The following is a 21,879-nucleotide window of genomic DNA, read 5'->3' as shown; positions in this document are numbered from 1 at the left end:
ACCTAGTTATTACGTGGTGTTTGGTCGGAGTTCGATTCAACTGAGTGATTCCGGCTTCCATTTTGTTTTACACAAACTCATGATGACGTCTGACATAGTTTGCTTAGTGACGTGTCTTTGTGTGCATGATGTGGTGCGTGCACCTGGATTTGACAAGTTCAGTACCTTTAATGATGATGTCAATCTCCTAGGTTTTACTTCTACTGCAACTGCAAGAAACGGACAAAAGATGTACATTCTCTGTGTGAAAAATGCACGGTGATGCAACCATTGTGAGATTAAGACTGTGTAATAAGCACAAGAATTTATAATACTTACAGTGTTCTACTGTTACACACACCTAAAGCGTTTCCCTGGCATTTGAGTAAAGAATTGATAATACCTGTTGCAGGTGCGGTGTTACCCCCGAAGCTGTAAGCTGGACAACACGTTTGCTCAGGTGTGCAAGGTTCCCTCCCCTGTACTGCTTCTCAACACGTTCCGCGACTCTCTCATCATCTTCTGTGCCGACAGCCACGTCATCATCTTCAGTCTGGAACGGAAAAGCACTCAGCCAAGTGAGTTACTTAAATATCTATCTGTCTGTCTGTCTGTCTGTCTGTCTGTCTGTCTGTCTGTGTCAGTATGTCTGTCAGTCTGTCTGTTTGTTTGTTTGTTTGTTTGTCTTGCTGTCTTGTCTCGCTGGCTGGCTGGCTGGCTGTATGTTTGTATGTCTTTTGTAGCTTTTGATGAATGTTTGATCTTCAGAAAAAATTTTAAGAAAAAACCTCATAAATAAATAAGTGATACAGTTGGTGTTGTCCAACCTCTCTTGTAAAAGTTTGTCTGTGTAGAACCTCTGGTATAGCAGTTTATCAGTAGTCAAGAAATTTAGGTCAAAAACTACCGGCACGGTTGGTCTAGTGGTAAGGCGTCCGCCCCGTGATCGGGAGGTTTGTGGGTTCGAACCCCGGCCGGGTCATACCTAAGACTTTAAAATTGGCAATCTAGTGGCTGCTCCGCCTGGCGTCTGGCATTATGGGGTTAGTGCTAGGACTGGTTGGTCCGGTGTCAGAATAATGTGACTGGGTGAGACATGAGGCCTGTGCTGCGACTTCTGTCTTGTGTGTGGCGCACGTTATATGTCAAAGCAGCACCGCCCTGATATGGCCCTTCGTGGTCGGCTGGGCGTTAAGCAAACAAACAAACAAACAAAGGTCAAAAACTAGCATCAACTAGGGTGTCATTGCACAACAAATAGTTTTGTCAGAGAGATGATCCGTCTGTTATTTGAGAGTGTCAATGTTCCTTTCAGTGAAACAAACAACAGAACTCACATAGCATGCCTTCTTCTTCTTCTTGTCAATCACACGTCAATACTGGACCCCCCGCGGGTTAGGGGGAGTCCCATATTGGTTGGGACGAGAAAGAATTTGCCCGATGCTCCCCAGCATGTCGTAAGAGGCGACTAACGGATTCTGTTTCTCCTTTTACCCTTGTTAAGTGTTTCTTGTATAGAATATAGTCAATTTTTGTAAAGATTTTAGTCAAGCAGTATGTAAGAAATGTTAAGTCCTTTGTACTGGAAACTTGCATTCTCCCAGTAAGGTAATATATTGTACTATGTTGCAAGCCCCTGGAGCAAATTTTTGATTAGTGCTTTTGTGAACAAGAAACAATTGACAAGTGGCTCTATCCCATCTCCCCCCTTTCCCCCGTCGCGATATAACCTTCGTGGTTGAAAACGACGTTAAACACCAAATAAAGAAAAGAAAAAGTCAATACTGGTAGACCGGACAGCGAGACAAATGATACTGTCTTCTCCAGGTCCTCCTTTCCTCCGTACAGCTCAAATGATATTGTCAGATCACAGCATGCCTTCGAAAAATGTAATACAGAAACAGGTGGGTTTAAAAACAAAATTAATTCAATTCAATTTTGGTGTGTTTCAGATCCGTCAGTCCAGATCAACAAAGTGCAAGAAGTATCTGTCAGTTCTTTTATCCCCCACCCTCTGTGCGTGGCTGGCGTCTTTCTCACGTCCTTGACCTCCGAGTCAGGGTCAAAGATCCAGCACACGTCACGAGAGGCGGAGTCACTGCTGCTCAACGTCTCAGGAAAGCTGCTGATGTTTCAACGAGATCACTCAGGGCCTCAGATACGACAGAACAACGAAAACCATAAATCCAGAGTGGTGTGTGCTTTATATGCAAAACTGTATGTGCAGACTCAGAGTGGGTATCCATGTCCCACCCCTGTGTCACAATGTGGCATAATACATTTTTGTTGAAGTTTCTCTGAAGAAATGTTAGGGGACTTTGGAGAGAAATGCTTATGTACATGCAGTACCCCTTTGTTAGCCACCCTTGTTGGCATATTATTAGACTCTTGAGATAACTAGGATGTCTCTTCCATGAAAAATAAAACCCAATTCTTTCATGTCTGTTTCAAGTTGCAAAGAACTCCCGAATGAATGGATCAATGAAATGAGTTGCATTCCCCCTGGCAGCAATATTTATCTCAGTTAGTAAAGCTCCGGAATTGTGATTCTGGGGTCACGGGTTCGAATCCAGGCTGGGGCGGACTTGGGTCAACTTGATGTGCAGACTCAGACGGTATCCATGTCCCAACCTCGTGTCACCACAAGGGCATAAAAGGGTTTGGCGACTCTTGTTGCTGCTAGCTCTCCACTGGGAGGAAGCGACTCTTGTTGCTGCTAGCTCTCCACTGGGAGGAAGCGACTCTTGTTGCTGCTAGCTCTCCACTGGGAGGAAGCGACTCTTGTTGCTGCTAGCTCTCCACTGGGAGGAAGCGACTCTTGTTGCTGCTAGCTCTTCACTGGGAGGAAGCGGCCTGAATTCCCAGCAGCGGGATAATAAAGTAATGGAAATGAAATGGAAATTTTGGGTTCCAGTCACAGCTACCGTTCTGCCAGCCCTCAGTTGTGGCGACGTCTGTGGAAAACCTGTGGACCACAACGCGCGCCAACCTGGGAAAGCTTCAGCTGATGGACGCCCTCTGGCTGGGATGTGGAGCTCATGGCATGAAGGTCTGTTCAATATTGTAGATTTTTTTATGCTTATGGTTTGTTCATTAACACTTTCTACCCCACCTATGTTGACCACGTTTTTTTAAGCCGAGACCAGCTGTGTTGCAGCAGGTCACTCAGAATTGTAGTAACTGTGTAGTAACAGTATATCAATACGCTGGAATGCAGGCGTCAGATCGACAGTACAGGAAGTGACTGAAGCTAACAGTCTGAGCGGATATATCCGTACCTGGTCAGATAGAGCCATATGAGTGGGTACGGATATATCCGTACCTGGGAGACAATGAGTTTAGGGGAAGATTGTGTATGTAATTTCGGGTTTTGGGAAAAAGCATTCAACGTGGATAGAAAAGGGATAAATGTGCATGTCAACATGCTTGTAATGTGAATGTTGTATGATTGAACTGAGTATATTTTAATCCAGATACATGTATGAGTGGTTTGAAGGATGTGGGCTGGGGGGGGGGGATGGGTGGATGGAAGGGGGCTGGATGGAGAAATAGGTAAGGGAACATACTAATTAAATTTCAAAGATCTTTTCCTTTGAACCAAGACGTTGCTTTTGTGAACAAGAAACAATTAACAAGTGGCTCTATCCCATCTCCCCCTTTCCCCGTCGCGATATAACCTTGAACGGTTGAAAACGACGTTAAACACCAAATAAAGAAAGAAACCAAGACGTTCCTCTGAGCTTTTCTGGTCTTCCATGCAGTAGTTTTGATCACAGTTCACACTAGTACATTACAGACATCTGTTGATAATGTCAGCTTTACTGTGACTCAAGTTACGCCGAGAGATGTGATTGTATTAGAGTGTTGTCAGCTGTTTGTGTGTGTAGGTGTGGCTTCCCCTGTTCCCACGTAACGAAGGAAAGGCCCACAACTTCATGTCACGGAGGATCATGCTGCCGTTCAGAGTCGACATCTACCCGCTGGGTGAGTAGCTTCTTTCACACTGTTTTTGTGTGTTTGAGTTGGTTTTATTTCCTTACTAAAGCAAAGTTATACTGTGAACAGTGGTAAGGGCAAAATAGTTAGAAATGAGGGTTGGGGGTGGGGGGGGGGGGGGGGGGGGAGATGTTACTAAATTTAAACAAATGGACTATAAGCTTTTATCTTATTGTTGATTCTGAATATTTTCATTGTGTACTTTTCCAATAGATGCTCGATTAAACCCAACAAACAAACAAATATTTAATTAAGCCAAAAAATCCTCAAGAGGGTTTCTAAATGGACAGGGTTACTTTTCTCTCAAATGTTGTTTTGCTGAATATTAATGTTTGGAAAGTGTATTTTCAAAAAACTTCCACAGATTTTCTTTCATGCCTGTGGGAAAAAAAGTATTGAACTTTTTTTCATGATGTGTGCAGCGGTGTTGTTTGAAGACGCTGTGATACTGGGAGCTGCGTGTGACGCAGTGACCTACAACATTAGCTCCCCTGGCAACCCCCACGACTACGACATGCCCTTCTGCACACTGGAGAGAACTGTACGTACTTGCATAATTGTATCTTGGAGAGTTGAAATATTTGTCTTTGAGTTTTTTATTTTTTGATAGGTTTAGGTTCGAGTTTTTGTCTGATCAGTTCAGTGTTTCATGTTGCGTACGATGATGGTGTGTGTGTGTGAAGTCCTGAGAGGAAAATGTGTGTGTGTGTGTGTGTGTGCATGTGCGTGTGTGCGCTTGTTTGTGCATGCGTGCGTGCGTGTGTGTGTGTGCGCGTGCGCTAGCGGGTTGGTGAGTGAGTGTGTGTGTGTGAGTGAGCAAGCGAGCGTGCATGTGTGTGTCACAGTATGTGAGTGAGCTGCTTTTATAGTATGTTTCAAAATCAAATTGTGATGAATAGGTAGGAAAAAAAGAAGAAAACAAAACAATTCACTCATTACTGATTGTGTGCGTTCTGTTGCAGAGTCAAATTTACCTGCATCACATTCTTCGGCAACTGCTCAGGAGGAAGTGAGTAGATTCACTACTTTCACATTCTTTGGCAACAGAAAATGGCATTTGTTCCTTCTGTATGCGTTATTTATGTTGACATTGGTTGTGTTCCTGCAGTAATCAAAGTGTTGTTCCCAGACTTAGAGGATAATAGGTCAGTTGGACATTTGTGGGTCCAATTGCCCTATAACCGTTTTGAAGTCAGAAGAGCTCTCACATGTGAAAACTATGGGATTGTCGACCAGCCAGGAGTCGGAACAATGCATCGAATCAAAGAAGTATGCGTCAATGACCGAAGACCGAGGCCTGGGATTAACACTTTAATCCTATTCGTAATATTTATGGTATGGGATGGTCTGGTGTTGTTTTTATATAGCTGCTGTTGCACTTCATTGTTTACTAAATTGTTCTCATTTTGCGTGTGTGATCTTTGTGTTGTGTAGTTATGTAAGTGCTTACTTGATGGTACAATGGATTTTTTGTTGCTGTTGGTCATGATGTGTACTCATACTATTTCTGCTTATATCTACTAACTCTCAGGAAGTTTGGTACCTTCAGGTTTGTGTGATGGGGACAGAAAACATTTCCTTGCTCTGGGTGTTCAATACAGACATGGGGGAAGAGTTCCATACTTTAGAACAACACTGCATGGGTTTCCTGTTTGACAAATGTCGCAAATTTGACAAAGATTTTTATTGAATCATGAATGAATACTCAAATGTGTAGTTCAATTACACATTAACATGCTTCCATTTCAAACTTCGAGGTCTTCATCGGGGATTGACGCCCGACAAAAGCTAATTGAAGTCCGACGGAGCGAAGCAAATCTGTCGGGCTTCAATTAGACTTTGGTCGGGCGTCAACCCACGATGAAGACCGAGCAATTTCAAATTGAAGCATGTTAATGTTATTGTTATTCAATCTGACGACGATCTCTTTCTTGCTTTCATGCGATGGTAAACAGACAGAATTGGTTCTGTTCTGTTCACACACTACTTTCAGTCCACCTACCTGCAAGGGTCAAGTCCCAAGAAATATGTCTCTGTATTCCTATCGTATCACTCTGCTCCTGTTTTGTTTTCTTTCACACACATTTTCCCTTCTTTTTTGACGGGTTTCTGGACAGCAAACTCTAAAACAAATTCTTTTCCTCACAAAAGCGATCTTTGGAATTGACTGACGTAGTCCGGAAGAATTCATGCATTAACTTACGTCACGTATTCGACGTCATCACTTCGCATACCTTATGGTCTCGGTATTTCGTTGGCCTTCATATTTCCTACTTGTAAAATGACCCTCAAAGCTAACCGAGACTAGTTGAGGCTGTATCAATGCGCCTCGCCAGCAGGTTGTTAATGGATTTTTTAGCGAGTGGTTATCGACAATTAATGACCGGTAATTTTAAATGAATTGGGGCATTCTGACCAATCACAGGATCTGTTTCATTAAAACGCCAACTTGATTGAATTACAATTATGAATAGCATGATGGGATTAGTTTAGATTTTGAAAAAAAATAGAAGTACTCCCCCTCCCCCTCCCCTCCCATCGCTCATCCCTAGTTGATATCATGTAGTTAAATGCTTTAGTGATTTGATGATAGCAAGCAAACTACTGTTTTTGACTTTTATTTTTGTTTTTGTGCCTTTTAGTTTTATATATATTTTTTAATCTGGTTCTGAATTAATTACTGATGCATGTTGGAGTAGTTAGCTGCTTTTTGATTTTGTTTCATCTTCACTTTGGGTGCAATTACAACCCAGAATCTGCCTTTTATTTTCTTTTCTTTATCTGAAGTCTGTCGATATGGGATGTCAAGGGTTAACACTATTGTGACTAGCACTGCCACGGCGTTAACGTCCTGCCTGCCCAAGCTTGCCACCAAGAAACTTCCCAAAAATCAGTAACTGTAAAGAAATCTGTCTAGCAAGCTTGAATTAAGTCCAATCACCACCAAATTTTGTGTACTAATTCAAAAATGGATGCCCAGTTCAGTCGTGCTATTTATAAGTTTGTCACGCGATTTGTTTTAGCAAAGGGGGGTGAAAGGGGGGTGAAAGGGGGATAATTTGTGTTTTTTAACGTTTTTTTGTGTGTGTTTTATTTTCCACTGCTTTTTTTAAAAGTTATTTTTTAACAGAAAGTATTATAAATAATGTTATAACCAAACAAGGTGTAAAACCTATGAATTAGCTGAAATATTGTTAACATTGTACACAGAAATAAGGAGACTGTACAAAGAAAAAAACAAGCAAATCACGTATTCACTCACAGCATCCTGACTCAAATGAAACAAAACTGTAACACTCACCAAATGATGTCTAGGTAATCCATATTGAATATAAGTCACATTTTCACAACAAAGTACCAACTGTACACCTATGAACAATTCCAAAAGGATTTGAAGGCTCCAGCCATCCATTGTTATCAGTGCTGCCACGCCCCCATAGCTCCTGCACGATTCCGAGATACATGTTCGTCTAGCAGTATCACCCCCTACCGCGTGTAGTTTGCCGACTCGTACTAGCAACAACGGGACTGTTTCTGCCTCAATATCACTGCTATTATCGCTTTCTTGAGGCTAAAACGACACGATGTATCATGATCTACAGGATCCTCAAGATCCAACATCCGGAGAATCTCCTCCCGTGACAAGGCTCGCCTTCGATTCATTTTTTTTGTTCGAAAACACCACGCAAATCTGCACTAATTTGATCAAGCCGGAAGAGAAAACCACGTGTATCAAGGGAAACAACTCAATTTATTGCAATCTTCAAAAACCGGGAAGCAATCACGAGTCTTGTACCTTGTATGACTGGTACTGAAAAATGCGCGTCCCGTCCATGGGCGTGTCAGCGCGGTTACTGATTTATCAGTGTCCCGTCGCGAAAGTGTTAAACTTATACAAAGTATCACTGTTCTGCTTTTGTAGTAGACATCATGGTAAGATACAGAGATTGTATAGTGTAGTCATTAGTAGGGCATGCACTGGAGAGGTCTGTCTTTCAGAGTTTCGAGTGGTTACAGAAAATGTATAAGATCAATTGATTAAGTCAAACTCTGTTTATTGAAGGACACGGGCGGGGATGTAGCTCAGTTGGTAGCGCGCTGGATTTGTATTCAGTTGGCCGCTGTCAGCGTGAGTTCGATCCCAGGTTCGGCGGAAATTTATTTCACAGAGTCAACTTTGTGTGCAGACTCTCTTCGGTGTCCGAACCTCCCCCCGTGTACACTACATTGGGTGTGCACGTTAAAGATCCCACGATTGACAAAAGGGTCTTTCCTGGCAAAATTGCTTAGGCACAGTTAATAATTGTCTACCTATACCCGTGTGACTTGGAATAATAGGCCGTGAAAGGTAAATATGCGCCGAAATGGCTGCAATCTACTGGCCGTATAAAATTTCATCTCACACGGCATCACTGCAGAGCGCCTAGAACTGTACCCACGGAATATGCGCGATATAAGACTCATTGATTGATTGATTGACTAAGAAGAATCTGATGAGTTTCAGCAAGAGTAGCCTAGGTTGTTCACTCTGAAACCTTGTTTGTGTTCGTATTTAATAAGATACAGTCCTTATACTTCCGTATTGTGCCATTGTTCAGTAAACGCAAATTGAAAGCATGAAATATCTTGTGTGTACACGTAAACATTTCTATTTTTGCTTTTGCACAAATGACAATTAGGTATTTGAATTCCACAGTCTTGGAGTGAACGCACTGGAGTTGGCACGGAGCTGCACAGAGTTGACGTACTTCCCGCACGTCCTGGAACTTCTGTTACACGAAGTGCTGGAGGCTGAGGCCACGTCCAAAGAACCCATTCCTGGTCAGTCGGATCACTTTGTATATGTGGCAATAAGGGATGATTTATCCTGAAACAGAAGATTTTATAATTTGATTGTAGATGGAGCTGTAAGATGTTCAGTTAAAGTATGACATTTGAGGTGCTTTCCCTGTTTCCTGTTGACTGTGGTCATATTATAAGGATGAAGCTAATGTTTTAAAATTTTTCATTTCAGACCCGTTGTTGCCGCGAGTGGTGGCGTTCATCCAGGAGTTCCCCGAGTACCTTCAGACCATCGTGCACTGTGCGCGTAAAACAGAGGTGGCACTGTGGCCCTACCTCTTCTCTACAGTCGGCAACCCCAAGGACCTCTTTGAGGTGGGGGGTGTATGTTAGCTGATGAATGAATGACTTGAAATGTGTGTAGAACAGAGTAGAATTTCTGCGACATTAGCTTCAAAAACACAGTGAGAGAAAATGATGAACTTCATGCTGTGAGTTAATGCACTGTACCACAGTTTGGAGTGTATGTATGTCTGCTATTTTGGCTTGAGTATTTGCTGAATGGTAAATTTGAGAGTTGGAGTTAACAGTACTGAGTGCACGATTGGTTAAAACATTCCTCATTTGTCTCCCTGTCGGGTCTGACAGTAGACGTGTGATCCACAAGAAGAAGAAAGTTCAAACATTTTCTCAGCTGACTCTCAAAGACATGAAATGCTGCCCAAGTGTTGAGGAGTGGGAGAAGATCATTTTCTTGTTCTTGCTTGGCTTGCATGAATTGTGTTCACAAGAACGGAGTGGGCGTCTTAAAAGCAGGGCAAGAAATTCCATGGGTGGCATTGTTTTTCCAGGAGTGTCTAATCAAAGAAAACCTGACCACAGCCGCAACCTACCTCATCATTCTCCAGAACCTGGAGAAACCCATCGTCAGTAGACAGGTACTCAATCGTTTTTTGTTATATTTAGTCAAGTTTTGACTAAATATTTTAACATCGAGGGGGAATCGAAACGAGGGTCGTGGTGTATGTGCGTGTGTGTGTGTGTCTGTGTGTCTGTGTGTGTGTGTGTGTGTAGAGCGATTCAGACTAAACTACTGGACCGATCTTTATGAAATTTGACATGAGAGTTCCTGGGTATGAAATCCCCGAACGTTTTTTTCATTTTTTTGATAAATGTCTTTGATGACGTCATATCCGGCTTTTCGTGAAAGTTGAGGCGGCACTGTCACGCCCTCATTTTTCAACCAAATTGGTTGAAATTTTGGTCAAGTAATCTTCGACAAAGCCCGGACTTCGGTATTGCATTTCAGCTTGGTGGCTTAAAAATTAATTAATGACTTTGGTCATTAAAAATCTGAAAATTGTAAAACAAAATAATATAAAACGATCCAAATTTACGTTTATCTTATTCTCCATCATTTGCTGATTCCAAAAACATATAAATATGTTATATTCGGATTAAAAACAAGCTCTGAAAATTAAATATATAAAAATTATTATCAAAATTAAATTGTCCAAATCAATTTAAAAACACTTTTATCTTATTCCTTGTCGGTTCCTGATTCCAAAAACATATAGATATGATATGTTTGGATTAAAAACACGCTCAGAAAGTTAAAACGAAGAGAGGTACAGAAAAGCGTGCTATGCAGCATAGCGTAACCACTACCGCGCTAAATGGCATTGCGTTCAGTTTCATTCTGTGAGTTCGACAGCTACTTGACTAAATATTGTATTTTCGCCTTACGCGACTTGTTTCTGTTTCTCTTCCACCTTGCTGCTGTATGTGAATATATACAGTGGAACCCCCCTTTTAAGACCCCCAATTTAAGACTTCCCCTTTTTAAGACCCTGCTTTCTCACATGTTCTATTCATAACCTCTATAAATTTACCCCCATTTTAAGACTCCCTCCTTTTAAGACTCCCTCCATTTTAAGACTCCCTCCTTTTAAGACTCCCTCCATTTTAAGACTCCCTTCCTTTTAAGACTCCCTCCCTTTTAAGACTCCCTCCTTTTAAGACTCCCTCCATTTAAGACTCCCTCCTTTTAAGACTCCCCCCTTTTAAGACTCCCTCCTTTTAAGACTCCCTCCTTTTAAGACTCCCCCTTTTAAGACTCCCTCCTTTTAAGACTCCCCCCTTTTAAGACTCCCCCTTTTAAGACTCCCTCCTTTTAAGACTCCCTCCCTTTTAAGACTCCCTCCCTTTAAGACTCCCTCCCTTTGAGACTCCCTCCCTTTAAGACTCCCTCCTTTTAAGACTCCCTCCTTTTAAGACTCCCTACTTTTATAGACTCCCTCCTTTTTAAGACTCCCCCTTTTAAGACTCCCTCCTTTTAAGACTCCCTCCATTTTAAGACTCCCTCCTTTTAAGACTCCCTCCTTTTAAGACTCCCTCCATTTTAAGACTACCTCCTTTTAAGACTCCCTCCCTTTTAAGACTCCCTCCTTTTAAGACTCCCCCCTTTTAAGACTCCCCCCTTTTAAGACTCCCTCCTTTTAAGACTCCCTCCTTTTAAGACTCCCCCTTTTAAGACTCCCCCTTTTAAGACTCCCTCCCTTTTAAGACTCCCTCCCTTTTAAGACTCCCCCCTTTTAAGACTCCCTCCCTTTAAGACTCCCTCCCTTTAAGACCTGATTTTCTCCGATTTGTGAAGGTCTTGAAAGGGGGTTCCACTGTACTTCCCAAGCTAAATGAATAATAAAGACATGATATTCCTGGCCTGAATTTTAGTGCGAGTTAAAAAAAAGTCAAGGCAGAGGCTACTAACAGCTGCAACTAGCACACTGTTAAGCTCGCTTGCTTGTTATACCCAAATGCTTCCGCGGAAGATGGTACTTAACAGTCTGTGGCCAGCACTGCCGTGTAGAGCGGTGGTGGAAAGGATTCTAAAAATAGCTCAGCCTGCCTGCAGCTAAGGAGGCAGAAATGAAGCCCTGGGAATTGCCGTGGTTAGTTCATTGGCTGTGAAGCTTAAATTATGGATGGAACAAGCATTTGAACTGCGAGATACAAATCGAAAATAAAAAGGGCAGTTATCCCTGCAGTCACCATTACGTTTTTGTTCCCTTTCGCTCCTGCTTTTGCTGTGCGTTGGTGTTAATGTTTTTAACGTCTTTTTCAGCATGCCACACTTCTGCTGGACTCGGCACTCAACGGCAACTGCTGGGATCTGTGTCGGGATCTTGTGCGCTTCCTCAAAGCTATAGGTGAGTTATGTCCCAAGACAAATGGCTATGTTCTCAGTGAAATGAGCTGGAGTGAACGCTAGACTGTATTTTGTGAAGAAAAGCTCCACTTGCACATCATTCATACACGTTGAGCATCAGTCAAAGCCAACATTGTGATGAGGTTTTTGTTATATTGATTATTTTTCTGGTTTACTTAAATCCTGAGAAGCAGGAACTACAGTCCCTCCCTAAACCCTCCCCCCCCCCACCCCCCTCCAAACTAGCATTTTACCTTATTAACATTTTGTGAAATGTAGAAAACTCCCCAAAATGTTGTCAAGAGAGGGAGATTCGAGGAATGGAGAGATGGTGAGATAGGGTGTGAGTGATCCACAGGATGTGGTTTGTCTTGATTTGATGTTGAATGATCCTTTTGACTTGATTTGATGTTGAATGATCCTTTTCTTTTGGGAATGCCTACTATTGACACAAACTGCTGAATGAGACTCAAGCTGCATGATTTTCACTCTCTTCTCTCAATTTATTTTTGTCAGATCCAAACGACACAGATTCTCCCATCGCCGCCACCACGTTCAATCGTTTCTCCGGCTCCAGTTCTCACGCCACTTTCCCCACCCCCCCTCGCTCGCCGGAAGAGGACTCCAGTGCGTTCAGCTACTCCAATGTGAGCAACGTGGGACGCATGCGAACGTCGAGCATCGCTGGGCCCTCTGAGGGTGTCGGCAGAGAAACCCCCAGGACCAAAGAGAAAGTGAAACACACGGTGTCGGACTCTCTCATCAACGCTGGCAAGAGGCTAGTGGACTGGTATGGAAATATGTACAGTGGAACCCCCCTTTTAAGACCTCAAACTTGCTCTTGAAAAGGCGGGAGTCTTAAAATAGTGGTAAATGTGTACACTACATTGGGGTGTGCACGTTAAAGATCCCACGATTGACAAAAGGGTCTTTCCTGGCAAAATTGTATAGGCATAGATAAAAATGTCCACCAAAATACCCGTGTGACATGGAATAATAGGCCGTGAAAAGTAGGATATGCGCCGAAATGGCTGCGATCTGCTGGCCGATGTGAATGCGTGATGTATTGTGTAAAACAATTCCATCTCACACGGCATAAATAAATCCCTGCGCCTTGAATATGTGCGCGATATAAATTGCATAAAATAAAAATAAAAAATAAAAAATAAAAATAAAAATAAAATCCCTGCGCTTGGAACTGTACCCACGGATTACGCGCGATATAAGCCTCATATTGATTGATTGATTAAATTTACAGAGGTTGTGAACAGAAAATCTAAAAGAGCAAGGTGTTAAAAGGGAGGAGGTCTTCAATTAGGAAGTCTCAGTTGGGGGTGTCTTCACACTTTCTACCCCACCTATGTTTTAGCCCAGACCAGCTGTGCTGCAGCAGGTCACTCAGAATTGTAGTAACTGTGTATCAACACGGTGGAATGCAGGCGTTAGATCGACGTTACAGGAAGCGACTGAAGTGACTGTGTGTACGGATATATCCGTACCAAGTCAGATAGAGCCATATGAGTGGGTACGGATATATCCGTACCTTGGAGACAATGAGTTATAAGGGGGATTCCACTGTAATATGAACTTAAAAGTAAAAAAGTAAATAATTAAGTGTGTAAATTAATGAGGAAAATCATATAACTATGTGGGCGGGGATGTAGCTCAGTCGGTAGCGCGCTGGATTTGTATCCAGTTGGCCGCTGTCAGCGTGAGTTCGTCCCCACGTTCGGCGAGAGATTTATTTCTCAGAGTCAACTTTGTGTGCAGACTCTCCTCGGTGTCTGAACACCCCCGTGTGTGCACGCAAGCACAAGACCAAGTGCGCACAAAAAAGATCCTGTAATCCATGTCAGAGTTCGGTGGGTTATAGAAACATGAAAATACCCAGCATGCTTCCTCCGAAAACGGCGTATGGCTGCCTAAATGGCGGGGTAAAAAACGGTCATACACGTAAAATTCCACTCGTGCAAAAAACTTGAGTGTACGTGGGAGTTTCAGCCCATGAACGCAGAAGAAGAAGAAGATATAACTATGTAAACAAATGAATAAACAAACAAACAAATAATGAGCATGAATGAGAACGTTTCCAAGACAAAAAGAGGAGTTAAGTTTAAAAGTGAAATCTGCAATAACGAATATAATTATTGGATGAAATGGCAACAAAGGGCAACTGTTGCAGCACTAAGCATATACCAATGAATTACTCTTACGATTTGCAGCTTCCAAATAGACGAACTCCGGAAATAACTGTCGGGCTTGTATGGGTTGTGAAAGAGTGCTTTAGTTGAGGCAAACTTTCCACACATGCTCCTTGGCCATTTGTTTCAGACACACCCCTCGCTAGTGACTGGCCTATACAAGTATAAGGTCATGGGGGAAAGTTTGCCTCAATAAAAGCAAGTGTATTCACTCTTTTACAACACATACAAACCTGACAAGAGTTATTTCTGAACAGCGTCTATTGATATAAGCTTTTTTCCCTGAATAAGTATATCTAACTTCTTCTTCAGCGTTCCAGAATTTTCTGGTTACGTGTGAGCTCGTTTGCCCATTTGGGTTCCCCACACTATACTCTGAGAGCATAGCCAGCTTCACTCCGCTTTCGTTGAGTAGGCATGCTGGGTATTTTCGTGTTTCCATAACCCACCGAACGCGGACATGGATTAACTTCTAATTCATGTCACGTCTGAATTGTCCAGGCCCCAGGGTAACAAAGGGGGAAGCAAACAGGCCAAGGAACCCACGGCGGAGGAGGTGTACATAGACATGATACTCGGTCGGCACGCTCGCAAGCTGCTCGCCTCCAACCAGCTCAGAACGTTAGGGTCGTTTGCCGCCAACCTGGACGACTTCCACCTGGTCTCATGGCTCAAACGAGAAAGGTAAGCAGTTAATTAGTTAGGGATCATGTTACCTGGGACTTACAGCTGGTGACAGTATTGTCTAAGGTCTGAGAAACAAAGAACTAAGCGCTCTAAAAGCATACGACATGTGCGATAGAGTAAGTGAGAGTTATGAGAAACCAATCTTCTGGCACCTGAGCGAATAACAAGCATTGACATGAACAAGCTACTTTTGTCCTCATTATTATAAGTATTGTCTTAAGAAACAAAAATCTGGACAAAAAGTTTGGGTTCTCTTTTTTCCAGCCAGTGCACATTATATGAGCCACTTGCTGTGTGCAGTAGATTTTGGATGCTTGAAGTGCCAGGGGTGCGGATGTTTGCTTAGCTTACACCGTTTATGATAAATCAGAATCAAAAAACAAGGTCTATTTTTTTATTTATTTATTTTTTTATTTTTTTATTTTTTTTTTATATGATATAATTCTTGTTTTTTGATTCTGAATTTTGGAACGTTGGCAGTCTCTTTGTTTTTGGATTTATTTTATGATAAATCAGATTTGCTGGGGAGTTTTGACTAAATACTTAGAAGTTGTAGAACAAGTAGCATTGACATTGACGATTGGCTCCTGTTATGTCTTAGTTGGAACCGATAGCAGAAGGTAAAGGCCGGTCCTCATGTAAGATCTGACCAGGCTTGTACTTGTAATTTGGCCACCCCTACATTTGGACACAAACCAAAAATCAACATCCTGAACTGTTTCCACAGGAAGGACTGTGCCTTTAAACATTTGTGGCAAAACTTGGGCTGAAAACTCAGGCATGGGAATTGTCCGCCGAACGGCAGATTTCCGCCGAATTTGTTTTTGTTCCGCCGAAAAAGCAAAAGTGTCCGCCGAAAAAATAAAGGGGGGAGGCACACAAAAAAAGCACCGGTTACTTTTGCGAAAACTTTCCGTACTTTGTTCACGCACTGCTACCGCCCGCCTCAGTTACTTGAACTTTTATGTTTGAAAGTAAACCAGATTGCACAGATTGTGTTACAAGTTACATTTTCCTGTTTGTCTCAACAGATCAATTTTTTAACAAATTTAAACCATATAATACATGTATATATTTTTTTTCTTCAAAAAAGCAAAAATTGGTACTAAAAACTCTGATTCTAAAAACAGAATTTAATGGCAAACTTGGAGCTCAGATGACACCAGATTGCACCATCTGGGTTCTTTGGAGAAAATTTTTTCCGGGGGGGCATGCCCCCGGACCCCCCTAGTAAGGCTAGGCGCTTCGCGCCGTCGACTTGACGCTTCGCGTCTTCAGTTATAAATGTTCAGCCTTTTTACAATTTTCAATTCCCACGCCTGAAACTGGAACTTTGTTTTATTGTTTACTGTTTGTACAGCTGTGTCATTTCATCGCAAGTCTGACTACAAGGTGCTAAACTCGCCATTATTTTGTGTATGTTATCTTGCAGAGTGCGTTCAGCAAAGGTGGAGGACTTTGTGGTGGCATTGAAAGACCTCCACAAACAGTTCCAGTGGCCCCTGCCTGTCTTGTCTCCCTCCGTTCTGCAGCAAATCAAGCAGAGTATGACCAACAGTATTTCTGACTGATGATGCCTGTCTGTGTTTGGGGTTGGGAGAAAGGTGGTAGGGGTTGTGGGTGGGATAAGATAGAGGAGATGAGGGCTGTTACAGCAGGGGGCCTTTCTGTTTGCCTTGTCTTCATCACACAAAGAATTGATATGGCTAGGTCTCTGTGCTTATGTTTGTTTTTGAGTCTTTGTGTGTGTGTGTGTGTGTGTGTGTGCGCTTGCATGTGTGTGTGTGTGTGTGTTCTTAAATCTGTAAACATGTTTGCTATTTCCTTTTACTCTGCTGTCCAGCCTACTTCAATAATTAATGATCTGTGTCTGATGCTGCATACCACTCTGTTTTATCCTGTTGAAAGTGGAGGAATATATGTACAGTTATGAGATGTTGTGATGTGAAAAAAACACAAAAGAAAACATTCCGGTCATGTGTTTATTTAAGTTTGACACTATCATGACTATGATTGAACAATAAAATGTTACCTGCTCTCTAAATCTTGTGCATCCCAGTTCTGTATTGCCCATACTATAGTCATACCTTATTCAGTTATTGTCATTAGCATGACCAGACAACCTTTCACCTTATTTATTTAGCGTCCATCTCAAGACTGAGTTCAACTCCCATCCTGGACGAGGAGCTCCCTGCGTCTGCAGAGGATGGAAAACCGACCTTGGATGTGGCGACCTTGAACTCTCACAATGACGGAACTGTGTTGACCCAAATGGGGATGCTACGTCAGCGGCCGTCGGACATCAATCTGTCGACGTCAACTTCTGATGACATCATACTCAAGCCACAGTCTAACAACAAAAGTAAGGGTTGGTTAAAGGCACATTTGAATTACATATCTTTACCCAACTCACAAATAGCAATTAACTCTAGTTCAGTGCTGGTTACGCTGTACGCGTCCCCTTGGTAACAAGGGAGACCACTCTAAAAAAGAAAGTGATCAATCCCATAAGGCCAGACTATTGCTAGTCTGACTTCCGTATGCGCGCGCATACGCCGCCATATTGTCATTCCAAATCTCAGCGTCAACAAGTCTGGTCGCTGTTCAAGTACGCTCCGGCTGTTTTCAGCCTTGTTGTTTTGTCTACGGACTTTGGCTTCGCCCCTTGGTCTGCCGCCGAGCTTTATCTTCACCTTTGCTGTTATTTGGTGAGATCTTTCCTGTTTATGTAAACTTTGGCGACATTTTGTCGCGTTTGTGCGAACTTGTACAGTTTGCCTCACCATCTCAGATCTTGTCAGGCATTAACATGGGATAAGTCTATATGAATCCCTTCTTTTTTTAGATCTTTGAACACCTGACGGGCGCAGTGGCATGGTGGTAAGACGTCGGCCTCCTAATCGGGAGGTCGTGAGTTCGAATCCCGGTCACTGCCGCCTGGTGGGTTAAGAGTGGAGATTTTTCCGATATCCCAGGTCAACTTATGTGCAGACCTGCTAGTGGCTTATCCCCCTTCGTGTGTACACGCAAGCACAAGACCAAGTGCGCACTGAAAAGATCCTCTAATCCATGTCGGAGTTCGGTGGGTTATGGAAACACAAAAATATCCAGCATGCTACCTCCGAAAGTGGCGTATGGCTGCCTAAATGGCGGGGTAAAAACGGTCATACACGTAAAATTCCACTCGTGCAAAAACACGAGTGTACATGGGAGTTTCAGCCCACGAACGCAGAAGAAGAAGAAGTCGGGCATTAACAAGGAATAAGTCTATATGAATCCCTTCTTCTTTTTTTTAGATCTTTGAACAGAGGTTTCACTTTATTACCCACTTGCAACAGTTTTATGCAACTTCATCAATTTGCATCAATTTCAAATGTCTAAACAACAAAATGACTATGGGTGAGATGATCAAAGTTGAAAAACAAAATGACTATGGGTGAGATGATCAAAGTTGAAAAACAAAGTGACTATGGGTGAGATGATCAAAGTTGAACAACAAAATGACTATGGGTGAGATGATCAAAGTTGAACAACAAAATGACTATGGGTGAGATGATCAAAGTTGAAAAACAAAGTGACTATGGGTGAGATGATCAAAGTTGAACAACAAAATGACTATGGGTGAGATGATCAAAGTTGAAAAACAAAATGACTATGGGTGAGATGATCAAAGTTGAACAACAAAATGACAATGGGTGAGATGATCAAAGTTGAACAACAAAATGACTATGGGTGAGATGATCAAAGTTGAACAACAAAATGGCAATGGGTGAGATGATCAAAGTTGAACAACAAAGTGACTATGGGTGAGATGATCAAAGTTGAAAAACAAAATGACTATGGGTGAGATGATCAAAGTTGAAAAACAAAGTGACTATGGGTGAGATGATCAAAGTTGAACAACAAAATGACTATGGGTGAGATGATCAAAGTTTAAAAACAAAATGACTATGGGTGAAATGATCAAAGTTGAACAACAAAATGACTATGGGTGAGATGATCAAAGTTGAAAAACAAAATGACTATGGGTGAAATGATCAAAGTTGAACAACAAAATGACTATGGGTGAGATGATCAAAGTTGAACAACAAAATGACTGGGTGAGATGATCAAAGTTGAACAACAAAATGACAATGGGTGAGATGATCAAAGTTGAACAACAAAATGACAATGGGTGAGATGATCAAGGTTGAACAACAAAATGACAATGGGTGAGATGATCAAAGTTGAACAACAAAGTGACTATGGGTGAGATGATCAAAGTTGAAAAACAAAATGACAATGGGTGAGAGGATCAAAGTTGAACAACAAAATGACTATGGGTGAGATGATCAAAGTTGAAAAACAAAATGACTATGGGTGAAATGATCAAAGTTGAACAACAAAATGACTATGGGTGAGATGATCAAAGTCAAACAACAAAATGACAATGGGTGAGATGATCAAAGTTGAAAAACAAAATGACTATGGGTGAGATGATCAAAGTTGAAAAACAAAATGACTATGGGTGAGATGATCAAAGTTGAAAAACAAAATGACAATGGGTGAGATGATCAAAGTTGAACAACAAAATGACTATGGGTGAGATGATCAAAGTTGAACAACAAAATGACAATGGGTGAGATGATCAAAGTTGAACAACAAAATGACTATGGGTGAGATGATCAAAGTTGAACAACAAAATGACTATGGGTGAGATGATCAAAGTTGAAAAACAAAATGACTATGGGTGAGATGATCAAAGTTGAACAACAAAATGACTGGGTGAGATGATCAAAGTTGAACAACAAAATGACAATGGGTGAGATGATCAAAGTTGAACAACAAAATGACTATGGGTGAGATGATCAAAGTTGAACAACAAAATGACAATGGGTGAGATGATCAAAGTTGAACAACAAAATGACTGGGTGAGATGATCAAAGTTGAACAACAAAATGACAATGGGTGAGATGATCAAAGTTGAACAACAAAATGACCGTGGGTGAGATGATCAAAGTTGAACAACAAAATGACAATGGGTGAGATGATCAAAGTTGAACAACAAAATGACAATGGGTGAGATGATCAAAGTTGAACAACAAAATGACTATGGGTGAGATGATCAAAGTTGAACAACAAAATGACTATGGGTGAGATGATCAAAGTTGAACAACAAAATGACTATGGGTGAGATGATCAAAGTTGAACAACAAAATGACAGTGGGTGAGATGATCAAAGTTGAACAACAAAGGGACTATGGGTGAGATAATCAAAGTTGAAAAACAAAATGACTATAGGTGAGATGATCAAAGTTGAACAACAAAGGGACTATGGGTGAGATAATCAAAGTTGAAAAACAAAATGACTATAGGTGAGATGATCAAAGTTGAACAACAAAGGGACTATGGGTGAGATGATCAAAGTTGAACAACAAAATGACTATGGGTGAGATGATCAAGGTTGAAAAACAAGAAATCTGTACTCACCAACACAAGGACAGCACAAATAAAAAAACAAAGTCAAATTAAAATTTTCTGTTTGTTATAGTTTTCTGAAATGAATATTTTTATTTGGCTCGCCATCATGCTTACCACTGGTATGTTTTCATTAGGATTACTTAGAATAAGCGCTATGCTAGAGTTAGAAATCCGAAATGCCATATATTATTTATGTCATGATTAAAAGTGAATGTAGTGATTAAAAACTGGGATATTTCCCTTCTTTGAGCCATGTGACATCAGAGGCCGACAAAACTTCATATTTAGGAGGCCAGCCGAGACTACAAAATAGTGCATGTTTGTGTGCGTTCAATCATAAAAAACAAAAGGAATAAATGTTATTTGTATTTTTGACCGCTAGCGAAGTCAAGGAGGAACACTGACTGTCTCGATCTGTGTAAAATGTCAGATTTTGGTCAAATATACAAATAACACATAATAAAGTCTGTTAACCAATTTTAACTATAAATGTGTGTTATTTTTTCCCCAGTGGAGGAAGGCAGCGTGACGACACTGGACACAGAAACCAGCTCTCTGTTCGGCGACTACGAGATCGTGTCAGACCAGGAGGGCGGGGACCAGGACCTGGTGCATGAGCTGGAGATCCTGTCACAGGAGGTGGCCAGCAAGGGGCCGCAGCAGTCAGAGCTGGAACTCACGTCAGTACTTTGTTGCTCAACATTCCAGGGTTTTTGCATTTTCTGCCTCAGTCTTCAGCGTTCTGCTGTTATTGTTGGGAATTGCAAGGGCAACCAAAAATTGCTTTACATTCACACTCTGAACTGCAAAATTAAGCAGAGAAAGAAGTGAAACTGTGTGCTAAGAGGACGGGCGCAGTGGCCAAGTGGATAAGTCACCGGCCTCCCAAGCGGAAGGTCATGGGTTCTAATCCTGGCCGCGCCTGATGGGTTGGGCGCTGCATATTGCCTTGAAGTGTACCAAAAGTCGCATCATTATCCGTGACAGTCACGTTTCAGACCCCTTGCTGTCAGTCCACTGATGACTTAATTCAGACAGTTTCTTATTTGACAGTATCAATCGTCAGATTTTCATGTGATCTTTTGTTGTTGATAGATACCTGCTGCAGATATGGAATCCAGATGGTTTCTTGTTTGACAGTACCGTTCGTCAGATTTTCATGTGATCTTTTATTTTTGACAGATACGTGCTACAGATCATGCTGGAGGCGGGATGCCTTGAGTGGGCACTGATCGTTGCCGTGGTTCTGCGAGACTCGCTGGCGGTCATTCGGACGGTCAACACTGCGAGCATGACCGACACACCGCTCGACATGGTCGCTCGCATGAGGGAGGGGCTGTCCTACCTGGAACTGTGGGCTGATACACAATGGTGTGTGTTTTGTTAAGGAGTGTGTCTGTTCGGGGAGGGAAATGGTTGCATGCATGAGGGAGGGGGGGGGGATGGGAGTTGGGGGGGGGGGGGGGTGATCGAGGTGAGGGGCTGCAGTGTGTGTAGGGTGGTGGTGGTGGGGTTTGTGTGTGTGTGCACATGAACGTATCTGCAAACATTTGAATTAAATGTAAA

The 21,879-nt window shown here is 42.1% G+C and overlaps 1 protein-coding gene across 1 annotated transcript in view; it reads left to right on the top strand.

Annotated features, from left to right (window-relative positions):
• The window catches only part of LOC138967427 (guanine nucleotide exchange factor subunit RIC1-like), a 68,894-nt gene that overhangs the window by 37,137 nt on the left and 9,878 nt on the right, over positions 1–21,879 (top strand). Inside the window, exons 14-29 of the mRNA XM_070339977.1 lie at positions 392–557; positions 1,932–2,173; positions 2,894–3,028; positions 3,867–3,963; positions 4,398–4,516; positions 4,938–4,984; positions 8,672–8,796; positions 8,990–9,132; positions 9,609–9,695; positions 11,882–11,966; positions 12,482–12,755; positions 14,668–14,850; positions 16,286–16,398; positions 16,997–17,215; positions 20,825–20,993; positions 21,496–21,684. Of these exons, the coding sequence (XP_070196078.1) occupies positions 392–557; positions 1,932–2,173; positions 2,894–3,028; positions 3,867–3,963; positions 4,398–4,516; positions 4,938–4,984; positions 8,672–8,796; positions 8,990–9,132; positions 9,609–9,695; positions 11,882–11,966; positions 12,482–12,755; positions 14,668–14,850; positions 16,286–16,398; positions 16,997–17,215; positions 20,825–20,993; positions 21,496–21,684 (2,393 nt within the window). The remainder of the gene's footprint in view (positions 1–391; positions 558–1,931; positions 2,174–2,893; positions 3,029–3,866; positions 3,964–4,397; positions 4,517–4,937; positions 4,985–8,671; positions 8,797–8,989; positions 9,133–9,608; positions 9,696–11,881; positions 11,967–12,481; positions 12,756–14,667; positions 14,851–16,285; positions 16,399–16,996; positions 17,216–20,824; positions 20,994–21,495; positions 21,685–21,879) is intronic.

The sequence above is a fragment of the Littorina saxatilis genome, linkage group LG5 (assembly GCF_037325665.1).
Source record: "Littorina saxatilis isolate snail1 linkage group LG5, US_GU_Lsax_2.0, whole genome shotgun sequence".
Classification (NCBI taxonomy): Eukaryota; Metazoa; Mollusca; class Gastropoda; order Littorinimorpha; family Littorinidae; genus Littorina; species Littorina saxatilis.
This window is presented reverse-complemented; position numbering and strand designations above follow the sequence as displayed.